Below are 16,185 nucleotides of genomic sequence, written 5' to 3' on the forward strand. Positions count from 1 at the left end.
ACCTCACTTTGATCTTCATGGCCTGTGCTGCAGACGGTCCGCAAAGATAACCATCCACGTCAGTTACTGTAATCTTAGCCTTGAACTATGCTTTTACTGGAGAGAGGGACTTCAAAAGAGAGCTTTACACACTGAGTGATAGCACAGAGTTTATCTACGTTTTAAAAGAACATATCTGCGTGATTTACAGTGAGGGTTTGAGTGCAGGTTGTTGCTAAAAGGCTGATTTTTAGATAAATGGAACGAAAGATGCGCATGGAGGAATTTTGTATGAATAGGGAAGCGACTAGGCGGTTGCAAGCAGTGCTTCTGGGGTGTGGAACGTGCTGGGGCCTGCTGTGTTATAAAGACAAGCCCTGCACCCGGCCAGCTGTGCCGTACACAAGACTGCAGGAATGAGGGCACCATGAATGGCTTTCTCTGTGTGACAATGACTGCAGCACTCAGCGGAGAGGGAATGGTCAGAGGTCCTTGCTACCGACAGGCAGCAGTCAGTGTGTGTGTGTATGTGTGTGTGTGTGTGTGTGTGTGTGTGTGTGTGTGTGTGTGTGTGTGTGTGTGTGTGTGTGTGTGTGTGTGTGTGTGTGTGTGTGTGTGTGTGTGTGTGTGTGTGTGTGTGGTGTGTGTGTGTGTGTGTGTGTGTGTGTGTGTGTGTGTGTGTGTGTGTGTGTGTGTGTGTGTGTGTGTGTGTGTACACTGAAAAAAATTACCCAGGAATGTGAGGATACATGCCAAAGACAAAGAATTTGAGTCGCATTCAAGGGAACATTACCCTCCTCGCCCTCTTAAGAAATATCACAATCCCATCAAAAGACCTGGCCTCAGAGCCACACTGGATGGAACTAATGGAAGTCTTGTGCACTGGCTTAAGCCCGTGGAGGAGTTTGATCGATGAGATTTTTCATGCAGATGAATTTTCCTTCGACAGTAGGAGAGAAACCCAATAGCAGCTGATTAAACCTTGAATAGTGTTAATGTACAAGCTACAAGTGATATTTTCCATGAAGATCATACACGCAGAGATTTGTTTTTCTAGCAACACATTCATTGGGTTTTTCAAATTTATTTATAGATTTATATCTCAAAAAATCCTTCCATACAGTTGAATTTACACATTCTTTACGCTCAATTACGGTTTAATCCTTACTTGAGGCATGAATACTCACATTGATGCCACAGTTTGAGCAAGAGAGGAGTCTCAAGTAAGCATTCAGAATTGGAAACACAGTCATATACACCCAACTCAGACACAGCTACAACTTAATAAATACTTTACAAAAATAATGCAGGCTTTTTACAATAAGGATCTGCCTCAGAGACACAAGGGACATGGTGGTACATGTATGGTTTGAAAAAGAATGTGCATGCTAAATAGACTCACAAGTTTACAATGGGAACCTGGATATTGTGGATGCCAAACCGGGAGAAAATTAGATAACCCTGTTCTCTGCTACCCCCCCCCCCCCAACACATTCCTGAAGGATCTCATTATTCTATTACCACAGGCCTCTCAGATTCACCAAACATAAACAATCTATGGAGACGAAGATGGACACAATCTAAGCGAACATTCCTGGAATAATAATTTTCCCTTTTTAAGAATACAAACTTGGTTCTCCCTTTATTAACCAGATCTGTGAGAGTTATTATTGGTGATGCAAATACTTTTTTTCAGAGGCATATTTTGTATAAAAAAAACTAAACTAGCAACGTCGTCTGACTGGTTTTGGTGGAGTCAAGAAAAGTTCTTTGTGAGCGAATAAGTGTTCTGACTGTACGATTTTCCTTCCTCTTTGTTCAAAAAAGTCTTGTTACTCAGAGCCTAAAAGTTATTGTGTTATTGGATCTAAAACGGTACCATTGTTGAGGTTTAGCTGAACATTTTCGCAGCCGGCTAGAATTCCGTTGCTTCTTCAAACTGTTTGTAGTAGTCGTCATCTTGAGGGTTGTCGGGACACTTCTGCCCGTTGTTTGGCGGCCTGGCTTGGTTGTAGCGGCTCCAGTCTCCTTTGCAGATGATCCAGGGCAGGATGTCCACCTTGTAGTGCAGGTCAGCTGAGAACTCTGTGCTGATGAGGTTGGGACTGCCGGCTCCTTTGCCGCGAGTGATGAGCTTCATGTTGTCGTCGTAGCAACAGTGCTGAGCGGCCAGCGTGGTGGACTCCAGTGTTAGCATGGAGCGGATGCAGTAACGGGCCGTGGGCTTGTAGATCTCCAGCTTCTCTTTTGGCCCGCTGGCATCTTTCCAGCGGAAATCTCGCTGCGTGGGAACATCGTGTACGGCGGCGGTGCTGTACGCCACCTCAGTGGGGTAAGAGCAAGGGCAGCTGGGAAGGTCGTTTGCCACCTTGGTCATGTATTTCTTCAAGAAGTCGCTCTTGCAGTTCATCCATCGCTCGCAACTGTCTGTGTCTGAAAGAAATGAAGACACTATAAATACTCCTTCATAGCCTAAGAAGATGAAACTGTGAGAAGGTGATATGTTTATAGGTGTGTTTTCACTGGGTTGGTTACGAGAAAGAAGAAAAAGAGGGCATGGGCATACTTTGCTCTTCCTGCCCTACTGTTCATTAGGCGCTTTCACACCGCAGTACTTTTCCCACAAAGGTTCATCAGAACTTAGTTCATGAGAACTCTTTAGTTTACTAATGGCACATTTCCACTGCAGCGGGGTAGCCCCGTTTAAGCATCCCTAAGCGTCCTCGCTCAGGCCTCGGGCTGCCTCGCTGGCCGTCCATTCCCATTACAGTTTAGGACCTGGGGTAGCAACGCAGTGTAGGCGGGGCGATCGGCTTTTTGGCGGGCTTTTTGGGCGGAGCGACGCTGGGTAAAACTGCAGTGGCGTCATCTTCAATGCGACACAACTCACTAAAACACACACAACAATGGAGGATGTGGAAGCGATCGTTTACTTGTTTCTTGGTGTGTGGCTTGTTATCATTAAAAATGCTGCAAGCTTACTTCTAGATATATATGCGACGCTAGGGATGATCTCGCGTGCGATCTTGTGACGATTCTCTCTGACCAATCAGCAGTCGAGAGTGTTGACGTCACTAGTTCAGCCCTGGCCCTGGCCTGATAGAACCACGATTTTATGGGGCTGGAAAAAGAGGGAAAAAGTACCCGCTAGCCGGTGCTACGCTATATGGAAAGGCCACCAAAAACTGGCCTGGCCGCTTGAGGACGATTAAGGACGCTTAAACGGGGCTACCCGCTGCAGTGGAAATGCGCCATAAGTACAGATCGCGTTCACACCGGAATAAGTCCCTGGGGGAGGATTAGGCAAATGAAGCCGCTGACGTCACTTCTTCTTCTTCTGCTTTGGGTTTACTGGCAGGCCGCAAACAAATTCACAGCGTATACTGCCACCCGAAGTCCCCGGCCGGAAGTCCCCGGAGTTGGGGACTGGCTTCAGTAGAAGCTGCTGGGACTCCCAGCAGCTTCTACTAAAGCCTTCAGAGCATACTTGCCAACCTTGAGACCTCAGAAATCGGGAGCATTTCAAAACCAGAAAAGGAGTGAGCAGAGGGTAGAGTTGTCGCTTCTTGTTCTGTTTTCTGTGACTAAAGAGACGCGCTACCATGGAAACCAAACAATGGTTTAGCTGTATTAAAGTCCGAGTGGAAACAGTCCTGAGTAAATCTGATTTTGTCAGAAATCGGGAGAAATGCGGGAGAAATATGACCCCGGGAGGAAACCGGGAGAGGGCTATGAAATCAGGAGGGTTGGGAAGTATGCTTCAGAGTAAAACGCCAGAACGCCGACACCTCCTCATCTCCACCGCTCCCATGTTTTCTTTTGTGTTGCCATAAGTTAGTCTCTCTGCGTTTGTGCGCTGGGCTAATGCTAATAATGCTAATGCAAGGATAATAAAATGGCGGCTTCACAAAACCTTTTTGGGAGTTTTACGGGGCGTGGTTTGCATTTCGCCCAGCCAATCAGACATAGGAACCTTTTTCTCCCACGAAAGTACGGAAGGGACGGAAAAGGGAGTAAAAAGGTTCTCATGAACTAATTTTAGTTCCGGCTCTTTTTGGTGTGAACGGGACATTTTCGGAACTATATCGGAACTAAAGTGGGAAAAGTACTGCGGTGTGAACGCGCCTATTTTCATCTCCGCCCAGTAAGTGTGTGCAGGAGTGCTGCTGCCAGATGGATGAATCAACTTTGATAATGTAAGAACATTTAATTTACGGAAAGTCTGCTAGGACAAGAGTAGGCAGAATCTTACCAACGCCAAAGAGCTCCGTGGCATTGAACTCATCGGTTCCAGCTAACAGGCTCACTTCAGTAGCTGCTGTCTTGAAGGCATCTTCAATACCTTTTAGAGAGATGAAAACACCATCAAAATGGATCCATAGAATAAATCAACTTGAGCACTTATAAAATATCCTCCAATATCCAATAATGCGTTCTTTACCTGGGCAGTTGGGCATATCACAAGTTCTTGACTCAGTGGCTGTGCAGGCATAACCACATGACCTGGTTCTCTTCTGGTTGCCGTTCCCACAGGTGACGCTGCAGGCAGTCCAGTCACTCCAGTCCCCCTCTCCGTCCATATAGTCTGGATTCAAGAGAAAGAAAGAGAGAGATCTTTAGCTCTGATGCAGGCCACATGCTGAACTTACTCAGGCCTGTTAGCATGCCTCACTAATAATAAGTGGGGGGAGGACATGAAAGGGGAAGTGGGGGAGCTCAAAGTTCTCTTTGACTTCAGCCCTCAAAGCAGATACTACGCAAGCCTACACACACACAGCAGCACACATGCGCTATGCTGTACATGGCATAGGGCACACTATGTGTCTTCAGTCAGTGAAGTAACAGTCAGGAATTCCAACAAAGCTACAGGGGATCCAGCAGGGAGTCCACAAATAGACTGTTTCTAAGTATCCTTGACACATTGGCAGCATCATACACCATTCAGTTGCTCTATCTGTGATTCATTGGTTGGAAAATGGGAAGTGAAATGGCAAGAAATCCTCTTTAACTCCAATTATCATTGAGCAGATCACTGTAATGGGTATACATGGAAACAGTTACATGAGACTCTACGATCACTACCACACGCAAACACACACAACACACACATCTTGAAAGCAGCACTTTATCAATGAGGAGAATGAATGTGGGCATGCTGGGATGGAAGTATTTCTGGCCGGGGTCCAAACCTTCCTATACACCCCCCCGCTGCCATCTGCCCCTCATTATGAGCATTTTGTATGAATAAAGGCCAGATAGTCATCTAGCGCTGAGCCCCTCCCACTTACATAGCCTATCCGTCCAATGAGCATGAGGCAGCTGGGACAAAAGTCACAATTTAGAAAAGGTAATAATAATAGTCCCCCAGCCTGGAGATAGGACTGAATTGAATACCAATGGCTTGTGATGGATGACCCTTGCTTACAGAGTAATGATTATTAGGGTTAAAACCAGGACCAAAATCATGATAAAAATGTCCTGTCCATTGTGTGGTATGATATAAATGATGAATGAGATCTTACCACAGCAATAAGACAGAAACATTAAACATGGGCTATGGTTAGAAAGGAAAATATTATAAAATCGCCTCCCTAACCGCTGTAGTGCAAGTGCAAGTTGATAAAATGACATTTTCCAAAGCATACGCATTCCTGTTCGACCATGTTGGTTTGGGCATGCTTCGACACGGGCCTGACGCATACAGTACGACGGTGAGTGTAAATTCTTCCCCAGCAGATTTATCAGTGGGGTTACTTTGGAGAGTGTTGTGAGGATGGTGTGGCAGCCCTAACGGATCTTCTGGCCCCATTCCTCCTGCTGAACTTTGATGTAGCAAAGGCGTTTAAATTGTGTCATGTAGCTAACTCTGCACCACATCTCATAAAAAAGTGTTAAAGGCTTCAATCAGGGGCTCCCAAAGGCTCGCCTGGGATGACTGCACTTATTATGGTGACAGCATAAATCAGCTAATCTGCAAATTACAGATTCCACATCAGACCAGGGCCATCTGCTCAAATAAGAGCCTATGGACCCGCTAAATATTCTGCCACGTGCATTGCGCACTCATTTCCTTGCACCTTCAAATCATTCTCACCATATTCAGTTTGAGCTTTGCTTCCACCCCCGGCTCCTCCTCTCCTGTCCCAGTCTGCAGGTGGCCTGAGGAAGTTGCTGTCCTCACGGTCGCTCCCGTAGGTGAGATCTTTCTCCTCCGTCTGATGGGTGGTGGAAGAGGAGGAGGGTGAAGAAGAGTGAGGCCACCAGTTTCTCCAGTTTGGAGAAGCCCAGTTTGGTTTGCTCTCCTTACGGAGGCCTTTCTCTGGCTCATGGCCCTCCAGTGCATCCACCACTTCAATGGTCACCTGTGTTAAAGAACAGAAGTAGATTTCAAGTGAATATTAAACACAAAGTCATCAAATAAGTTACTTGTTTTGTTAAAAAAAAAATCAGGAAAAGACCTTTGAATTATTGTGAATTGTGTCTACATGTATCCAAAGAGTACCTCAAACTAAATATTTTTGAGAAGGAAATGTTGATACATTTTGGGTCGATCCATTGCCGTGGGGGGCCACTTTCAGATACCCCCATGCACAATATTACCCCCTCCCCCTTTCTGTCCTCACACATGTGCCTCCCAGATGAGGGGGGACCACCACCCCTGCCCCACAGTCACCCTCCCACCTCATGGGCTCTCTCCACCTAAACACAAAGTTCAAAGGGCTACTCAGCCTCCTCCAGACCATGAAAGCCAGATGAATCCCAGGATCAAAGACACCCACCTCCTCCTCCCCCCCCATCTCCAACAGCCTCACGCCCTTGCTCAATTGGTTGCTGCGCTCTCTTCCCACATCTTGAGATGTTAATACACTTTGTCCGTGCTCGGATTTAGCAGTGATGCTCTCAGAAATGGAAAGACCCCTCGCTGGATTAGACAGGAGAATGATTTAAACATGGCAGCGGTTAATCGGCCATCTGCACCTCTGAGGGACTTTATGGGTAAGGGGGCTTGCCACATATTAACATAAGCTGCCGTCTGTCTTCCTGCACATGGGTTAGTAGTAGTGAAGCATTGCTGGTTAGTGTCTGCTTTTCAGCTGTCATTATGATGGACGTGAGACCTCAGTGTAAGATTCACTACGAGCCAGGAAGTGTGAAAGGGGGAGAAGGAAGGGAGAGAAAAAGGGGGTAGTGATGTGCACCAACTGATCCCCCTCCTTCCTGTTTGCTCTTCCTGTCCTGTGTGGTTGAGTAGCCATGTCTTACGATTAAGTGAAAGCATCAAAGCAGGTGCACAGACACACATGGTCACCTGTATGTTGGGATTCTGGCCATTGATATCTGCTTTGGAGAGGTCGGGGAAGTTGTGCAGGTCTAGGAGGAAGGCTCCAGGGCTGTCCCGGTGCACGTTGGTGCCCTGTGCCCAGGGGAGGGTGGCAGGCCGGTGGGCCAACCGGTGTTCTGTTCCAGACTTCCGGTCTTCAGGAGCCAGTTTGGCCGAAGAGCTGCTTTTTGCATTTATATTGTTCTGCTAAGGAGAGAAAGGGAGACTGTATTAATACATTAAAGGTCACCTATTATGCAAAATCCACTTTTTCACGTCTTTTATACATCAACATGTGTCCCCTCTGTTTAAAGAGATTCTGAAAGGTTCAGGAAAAAAGATTAGCTCTCTTTTTGTCCTGATCCATTCATATAAAAACCTGTCTGAAAAAGAGCTGATCAGATTTTGGCCACTTTATGATGTCATAACGATGTTTTGGCTTGTGTAACCATTAGCCAATCATCAGCCAAGGTAACACCCCCCCCCCATCTTATCACCTGAATCTCCTCCTTGTGCAGCATTGTGTTTTTTTAACCAAATATCTCGCAGAGGGGCAGACAGAGAATCAGCACTTATGAAACAGGGCTGAAACAGAAGGGTATATGGGATGTACAATGCATGATCTGTTTAGTATTTCGAGGCCAGGCACTTCAGAGACAAGTTTTGTATATATCTGAGACCTATAATAAAGTAATGAAAAACATTATAATAGGGGACCTTTAATGTTTGTGCAATCAAAATATATGAGTATTTATAGAAAATGCTTGTGTGGGAATGTTTAGAGTAGGGAACCTGTCACTTGGCATCTACAGAGGCATCACCCTCAGCTACTTTAGAGGGATGTTGACAGAGGTTCATGTAGCCATGACCTCTGTCATATATCCTGTGGGCAGTGGACTCTGGAGCCCAGAAATAAGGAGCCACTGAAACAGTCTGTCTGCTTCCATCAAAATACAAAGTGTCTAGAGCCTGCATTCAGAGCCAACGTCACAATTAGATTGTATATGTTTCCTTTTTTAACTGAGAGAGATTTCTCCAGCTTTACGGTAGTTATATGATGTGGACATTTATAGCATGTCCTGGTGCTGCCTGGGAGAAACAAGCATGAAAGACTGATGGGTTTCCTGCACTGTGGCCAAACAGGGAAACCTAAGCAAACATTACAAAATAATTACATCTGCCAGAAAAACATTTGGTCTTGTGACAAGGGGGTTGTAAATTCATCCCCAAAGGACAGTTGAGGACATATGGCCCCTGTCAGGTATGCACAGAAGGAACAATTATTCCTCAATTGGACAGACGGCCATAAGTAGTCGGCAATCATCCGTTCTCGGGTGGCAGAAAAAAAGATCAAAGAAAGCCATCAATCATGTTTCCTTGTTTTCTTTTTTTCACACTTTTTTCTTAGTGTTTTGTGGCTGGGCTGAGGCCTAAGAATACGGCAGCAGTGCTGTAGTGTTGCGGTGGCCAGTCACAGACAAAGTGTCAGCTCAGCCACATTGTGGTGGGCATAAAAGCCCCCAGTGGAGCTGTTTTGTGTCCAGCCAAGGTGCACTCTGGGACAATATAGATGCTGTAAATGGAGCCACACAGCAAGGGAGGAAGGATTATAAATGTACAACTAACTTTTATTCAACCGCCGAGGGATCAGCGGCTGTACAGAAAGTCTTGTGGCATTGTGACTTTTTAGTGATTCTAGACTCACAGATGCTTTTCTACAAATGTAAAGACGGTCACATCATATATCTTAATGTGCGCTACTGTCATAATTACAATGATTATACCATTGCTCATAACTCTCAGGAAGATATGCACTTTGTATGTAGCCACCAAATAAAAGACAGAGAGTTTTAGATAAGATGATGAGTTTTTATGAGAACTTAGGTTTTAAATCATAACATTTAAAGATAATGATTCTGAAATGGCATATCCCAATAAAAACCACAAGTGTCTTTTCCATAACCAAACGATTATGGCTGAATGCTCGGTATAGAAAGACATTCCTACTAAATCGTTTTTGCATCTGATATTGACCATTTATGTGAACATCACAGGACCCTCTCTGGTTCTATCACAAGTACTCAGGCTTTGAGATGCCCACGTGATAACCCCGTCTTTTAAGTTCCCAGCCTTCAGAAGTCACTCAGTCACTGTAACAGAGCTCCACTGAGGGATCAGACTGTGAGTGTCAGACAACACTCACAGGTTCAATCACAATGTAAATACATCCGCACAATTGAAAAGACACCAAACAGGTGTGGTTGATTTCCTTTTGGTGGATCATATTTTGGATATCAGCTGCAGACCACACAAGTTGCTCTTCATGTTTAATGATGCTGATAATAGAACAGGGATTTCACAGCCACTGACGAAGGACAATTTTCTTTGTTTTCCCAAAAGTCGTTGTTGAGTGAAGATTTGCTACGTTCTGCACGAGTTGGTTTATGAAAAGAAAGCAGATGCCACCACAAATGTGTCAGAATACACAAAGTGTTGTGACTTGAAACCCAGTCGCAGTGTTTGCAGGTATATTAATCCCTCATAATCCGGTTGAATCCTGTCTGGATTTTCTGTTGTCATATTATGCTGTTTTACACATTAGGCGGATTTTAAATCCTGACACAAATTTGGTTTGTTTAAAGTCAGATTTGTAAGCATTCTGATAAATCCCAGAGCAACACTTAAGGTGATGCTTCGCTGAGTGCTTGTAAACACATTGTTTATCAGTTTATTGGCAAATATTAGTAGTTTAACACTAATACGGTTTTATTTCTGATTCTTCTTGCAGAAGGGAGTGTAAGAATTGTTAATATGAGAGGATTGCTATTGTTTTATACAAAAATAGGGAATAAGAAGTGCTACAAGTTCTAAATATAGTCCTTAAGTAAAATCCTGTTGATAAAAGCCTTGAGTGAAATTCCTAATAGGAACATTGGTAGATTGAATAGCTGAAAACGGTGATAATTAAGACAGAAAGGGGGAAAATCTAAGCACAAAAAATGACATTTTTATTGTCCTAATAACTGATTTTTGTTCTGTCTCAATCAGTTTTTCAGAAATAAGATTCAGGAGAATTAGCATAGTTGGAAATTATGGAAAGACTTGAAGAAACAACATAGGAATTAGTCATCGGACAGGAATGGCCGTTGTGTATCAGTTGTGTAAATTCCTGATAATCTTTTCCAAGTGAATCTCAGCAGAGCCTTTTAACACAACGTAATGATACGGCCCGGACTCAAACAGTGCACAGGAGTTACCCATATTAATGTGAAAAAATCAGCAGAGTTGCCCTTTGATGGCGGGCTGCTCTACAGTCCCTATCACTCAACTGAGATCTCCCTCAACGAGGAACGTGCTTTAATTTGGAGATCAAAAGTGACACACCATTCCTCAGTTCATCTGGGGCCTCCCAGGATGTCACCCCCCACTCTCAAAAGCCATGAATGAACACTTGCACACACAAGCCACCCCCTCTCCCTTCCTCACAGTATCTCCTCTTCTTTTCCCGCTTCCCCTTTTTTCACTTTGTGAGGGCTGCTTAAAGGGGCATGACTCCATTTTCAATTGGGAGCAACTCAGGGGTCCTTCCCCCTGGGAGGCTGGCAGGAAATGAAGGCAGTGCACATTGTGCCAGATGCTTTTCAACACTACACTCATCTAGGTGGAAGAGAAAACTATCCTTCCTCTGTCACACGACTCACTCTGGGATTACGTTCGTGTTTATGTACTGAATCAAACTGAGATGCCAGAGAGGAGCTCAGATTTAAACTGTTTCAATACGTATACAAAAGAAGAAAATATGCTCAAAAGCAGCTTAAGATACAAAAATACTGTTTTGTTAAATATATAATGACACCCCCACTGTGGATGAAACTGCCTTCCTGGGTCAGTGATGATGATGATGTGCCGTGGACCAAATCATTTCCTGTCCCCACTACAGGTGCATGGAGCCGCATCCTGTCATTTGTGTTTTTGTGAATGGCATTTTAAATATGACACCTTGGAATGACAATACACCCCCTGGCCCGTGACAAGCCCGGCTGAAAGATGACATCATGTCTTCAGTGGCAGACCAGTGAAGCATATCTGCACAAAGTGAGAGCATTCATTAGCAAAATAAAAAAAAAACACATTCAGCTTTCCTCAACATGGGGCATGTGTTGCAGTGTTGAGCCCTTTTATCACAAGCCAGAATGTCTTTGTAAATGTAAACGAGTGACAAATGGGAAAGTATTTGTTGCACCAATTCCCCAGGAGAAGCTTTCCTCATCCTGTGACAAATATTCCACAAATTCCTGGGACATTTCTTTAGCTTTGCATGCCCTAATATCCAACAGAACACAGGCTTGCTGTTGCATATAGGCAGGCAGGTCTACAGTGATAGTGAAGATAAGAGAATTACCCTCATCATCCTCTGTTAAAGTCAAAATTCCTTTCCATTCATTTCCACCAGTATAGAATATAGAATTTATGAAGGGCATAAATACCCCATTTATCACCGGGACTTGACGAAAGTATTTCAGTAGCATGCTAAATATACATCAAAGGGCAGCTGAGGATGCTAAACACTCTCTAAAAAATCCTGTTGATCCCAGACCTGACTTAACCCTCGAGTCAGGATTTGAGGCTCTGCTGGAGTCTGTGCTTTAAAAGCTGATGTTTAAAATGGCCAGTTAAACTGTTAAACCTGTCTTAAGTGGTGTCATGCTGACAAATATGTCCCTTGTGAAATGTTGTTGTGGCACGTTCTAAACTGGACCACAACCCAACAACGTCCCATTAAAGCTGTATTTGCCTAAACTAAATCAAGTAAAAAATATGTTACTTTATTTATATATATCATTCTATTTCATAGCTTTTCCTTTACATTGGGCATTAATATCTGATCTGCATATTTGGCTGTGTCAATATATGTTAATATTGCAGGCTCAAAGGAAACAAACAGGACTCAGGGCTTGATCTGGATCAGGGCAGAAGTCAGTCTGATGGCAGACTCTCCTCCAGTGGGGCATATTGGATGGGCACCCTGAGGGGTTCAGCTCTGACCTCATCAACTGAAAGCTTGGATGACAGTGATGAGCCCATGATGACAGAGAAGTGCCTGCAGCTAGCATTTAACCCACAACTAAAGGGAGGTGCGTCTGGAGCAGGGGGCTGATCTCTGACCCTGCCTCATCTCCCATCCCTCTGCTGGCTCCCTGCCATTCCCGGGGGACACCCCAGGGAGACCACAATCGTATAGGCTATGTCAACAAGAGACTCACATAGTTCCCGGGGAATGGAGGCTATAGTTTACCTGGGCTCCAATGCGCCTTTATCAAACCCATCTGTGACCCAATGAGCCCCCTTGGATATCCTCTTTTGTATCAAAATCCCCTAAAGAAATCTTCCATCTAAGCACTAGGCCTACACTATCAGTTTTCCTCACCTCTGTAAGTGCTGTGTCCTGATCCAGGCTCAGAGTCTCGTTTCCCTGTGGCAGCGGGCTGCTCCGCAGTACCGTGATGTGCAAGGTGAGGAGAAGTAGTCCGAGGAGGAGCAGCAGTTCCGCCGCCAGACGCACCATCCTTTTGACGCGGCCGCTCTTAGGAGCCTGCGGTGTGGCCGGAGCTCCCACTCCGCCTCCTCCCGGTGCAGAGACCCCAATCTCCGGATCCGCCGGGGACGAGGAGCCGCAACACCACTTCGGAGCCACTTCGGGAATCAGAATTGCAAAATTGAAGGGAAAAGGTTCGGAGGAGGGGGCAGTCGAATACTTCTGGAAGTAGTATATTGAAGACTAATTTGGATCCAGTTGGATTTTAAACTTGTCTTGAATCAAGATTGATCTTCTTTTACTGATTGTTCCTATACTTTCATCTAAATATAGTATATAAGGTATTGCACTGATATGCCAGGAGTACTGCAGGGCTGGTCCTGCGCGCAGCACTAACACGTTTCCCTCTTGTTGCTCCCTCGTCAGATCTCCAAAGCTCAGGAAACTTGCAGCCCAGTTGCCCCGTGGTGTCCCCGCCACATTCTCAGCCTCACACTTCACTTTTCCTCACTTCCTCTCCAGCCACTTTGCGCATTTCTTGATGTGTCCTCATTGTGCGCTTTCCTATGTTATTCGACGACACTACCTTTAGAGAAAAGAGTGCAGGTAGTTAAATATATCTTCCCAGTTAGGTGGAGTTCTGTCCTCTTCAGAAACAGCATTCATACATTATGCTGCGGATGGAGCCAACCTAAATGAAGACACGGGCTGGCGTGCGTCTCTAACGAGTCCTGTTGGAGGAAAAAAGTCAAACCATAGCAAACTACGGCTTACTAAAACACACGCTGTTGTTGATGTGCGCTCTTGAGGTGGTTTTATACCATACGCCCCTGTACAGGCGCCCTCCCCCTGGTTAACTCTTTCGCCCCTCTCCTCCCCACACGTTTGTCCGGCCAGGTTTAACACCATATTCTTGTTTGGATACAACCAAAAGTCACATAAAGCTTATTTTCCAGCATACAGATGTGATTACTATAAATCATTCATAGTTATAGGACCAAGCTGATATGTTTAAAATCTACAAAATATCTTGGCAGAGTGTACAGAATAAGAACTAGAACAATTAGTCCCACAATGGGGAAATGAACATTGTTACAGCAAAAGTGCAGAGCAAAGAGGAAACATTAATAAATAGGCATGCATGAAATATTCATGATAGCAATTACACAAATTACAATTTACAAAAAGTACATATCCAGATGGACAAAACTTCCTCGTGTTATTGGGGGACATTTCAATACGCATTCAATCACGTATATTTATAGTGATTACGTTATCCAAACACCCTTTTTTTCATAACAAAAAAGCCTCTACACAGGCACATGAAACATCCTAAAGTATCCTTGGTGGTCCCCGGAGGCGCACTGGACTCACAGGCGCGTCACAGCGCGGGGAAAGAGACCCGGAGGCGCGTGACAGGAGGTCTGCCTCTCCTGTGGACATGTGTGCTGCAGCAGCCTCGTCCCAGGCTTTGATTAAAACGCTCATATGGAAGGTGCTGAAACACTTCGCTTAAGCGAGACAAATGGTGCGTAATGTGATTAGCCCTTGTGATACTTTTTATTGTCCGCTTCAAAGGACAGGTCGCTGTGTCAAATTATGCACCAAGCGGGGATGCTGCTGCTCCAGCATGGGTGACAGTTCACTGAGCCCCGGAGGCACAGGGGAGACCGCGGTGCATCTATGTCGTTTGTCACCTTTGAAGTCGACACATTCAGTTTGGGCACAAGTGGAACAATAATGTTACTGACGATGACGAACACGATCTCATTACTGTTATGGATTGTTTGACAGTGTGGTAACAGCTTTCATAAAACCATTTAAACGTATATTGTTTTGTTTCCTTTCTATGCAGACATTATCCTTGATGGTGGTGCCAAATGGCGCGTAACGCATGCACAGCTCAAGGCAGTGGAACAGCAGAGCCAAAACGTCCCCCAAATTACACTACTGTTACATATTAACATGAAAAAAACAAGTACACTTAAACATGATTGAACTTATTCTTAAATAATACTGTTTTAAATGTATTGAATACAAGCATAAATCTCGACAAAGGGTCATATATTTGTTTTACAGCTCTGGTTGTCATGAGTCTTAAGGGGTGATTCTGAGACTTTTGGTAAACTCATGCTCAGAACTGACTTCAGTTTGTTATACCTCCAATGTACATCTGATGCCCATGTGTGCTCAGTGAGTACATCTGGTCTGAGTGGCAGCTAACTTATTATCCTTAAGAATGCCAGCGGAGTAACTGGCAGCAGATAATGATGTGCAGAAATGAGCAATGCCCTGTTGCAATGCAACATCTTTGATCACTGATATCACCCAAATATCATATTTCATCCAGTACCATATTCCCATACATCACAAATAAACTGAACTATGTCACAAATAACTGATAAGATCAAACATCTGAATAAATCTAAAGAAAATGCACTTAATTGTCATCTGCATTAATGAAACACACCACCCCGGCCCACTTCATTATGCTCAAGTGGTTCCCATACAGCTTTACTGCAGTCTTACTCATAGTCCAGCATAGCTGTCTAAACCATGTAAATCTGCTCTTTGTCTGCTTCACTTCAAAAATCCCTTTCCAGAATAGAAAAATCTCTTGTCTAAATGGAAAACAGAGAGCTGAGAGAATGGCTTGCCTGCTTTGGACACAGTGGTGGACATCAAAGGCGTAGCAGAGGATCCCCCTTCAGAATAGCAGCTACATGCCATTCCAATAAGTGCAGTGTATTTGGATCTGCAGTTCAAAAGGGGCTGGTGCAGGCAGGTCTCTGGGGCCCTGCCTTCAGTAGTCAGGCTGCACAGATGTTTCGAATGCCAGCGCAGACCATTTGCCACTTCTGTTGAAGCTGAGGGCAGTTAGAAGTGACTGGAGGGAAGTTTGGCAGCACACGAGCTTCCCACCTTTCCTGAAAGTCAAACTGAATGACCGTACTCTGTCACTTTGCTTCGTAGGCTAGATTGACACCTGTGGAGTTTGTCTATTCAAGGTGTCATTAGTATCGTTAATCATGCAGCAGATCATTGTAATGAGAGGAACATTTTAAATTGTGTTTGCCAGTCTTTCTAATACATTCTTATTTCTAATATATATAACTTGTTGTCTCTGTAACTTCTATATTTTTCTATTGTTTTTTTGTCAAGTCGTTTTAAAAATAATAAGTCAAAAATATAAATACAAAAGAAACAGTTGAACTGAGAGCGTGTAATGGATGAAGAGTCTGTTACAGATATATATGACCAAATATGTCAGTTCTGTCTGCTTTTCTCTCGAAAGGTAACAATGATACACACATGTTAAGGGTCATTACATTATTCTTATTTATATAAA

At 44.4% G+C, this 16,185-nt stretch overlaps 1 protein-coding gene across 2 annotated transcripts; it reads right to left on the reverse strand.

Annotated features, from left to right (window-relative positions):
- Nucleotides 1-1,043: 1,043 nt before the first annotated feature.
- Nucleotides 1,044-13,634, reverse strand: ism1 (isthmin 1). Of its 2 annotated transcripts, none has more exons than XM_034226518.1 (6): nucleotides 12,729-13,634; nucleotides 7,289-7,504; nucleotides 6,074-6,341; nucleotides 4,421-4,564; nucleotides 4,232-4,321; nucleotides 1,044-2,412 (listed from the first exon to the last, which is right to left on the reverse strand). In XM_034226518.1, the coding sequence occupies exons 1-6, from the start codon at nucleotides 12,864-12,866 to the stop codon at nucleotides 1,895-1,897; spliced, it is 1,374 nt and encodes a 457-aa protein (XP_034082409.1). In that variant the 5' UTR covers nucleotides 12,867-13,634; the 3' UTR covers nucleotides 1,044-1,894. The 2 variants fall into 2 exon arrangements, with proteins under 2 accessions (XP_034082409.1, XP_034082400.1); XM_034226509.1 differs by having other exon boundaries at nucleotides 7,289-7,507.
- Between the last annotated feature and the right edge of the window lie 2,551 nt (nucleotides 13,635-16,185).

This window comes from Gymnodraco acuticeps, unplaced genomic scaffold, assembly GCF_902827175.1.
Source record: "Gymnodraco acuticeps unplaced genomic scaffold, fGymAcu1.1, whole genome shotgun sequence".
In the NCBI taxonomy this organism is placed as follows: domain Eukaryota; kingdom Metazoa; phylum Chordata; class Actinopteri; order Perciformes; family Bathydraconidae; genus Gymnodraco; species Gymnodraco acuticeps.

What these genes read in the sequence shown, in the direction of transcription:
- ism1 (XM_034226509.1), bottom strand. Translation starts at nt 12,866, where the DNA reads ATGGTGCGTCTGGCGGCGGAACTGCTGCTCCTCCTCGGACTACTTCTC. An exon ending in CAAAGCTCAAACTGAATATG is followed by an intron (nt 4,565 to 6,073) that starts GTGAGAATGATT and finishes TCTTGAATCCAG; the next exon opens with ACTATATGGACGGAGAGGGG. An exon ending in CACGGAGCTCTTTGGCGTTG is followed by an intron (nt 2,413 to 4,231) that starts GTAAGATTCTGC and finishes CATTTCTTTCAG; the next exon opens with ACACAGACAGTTGCGAGCGA.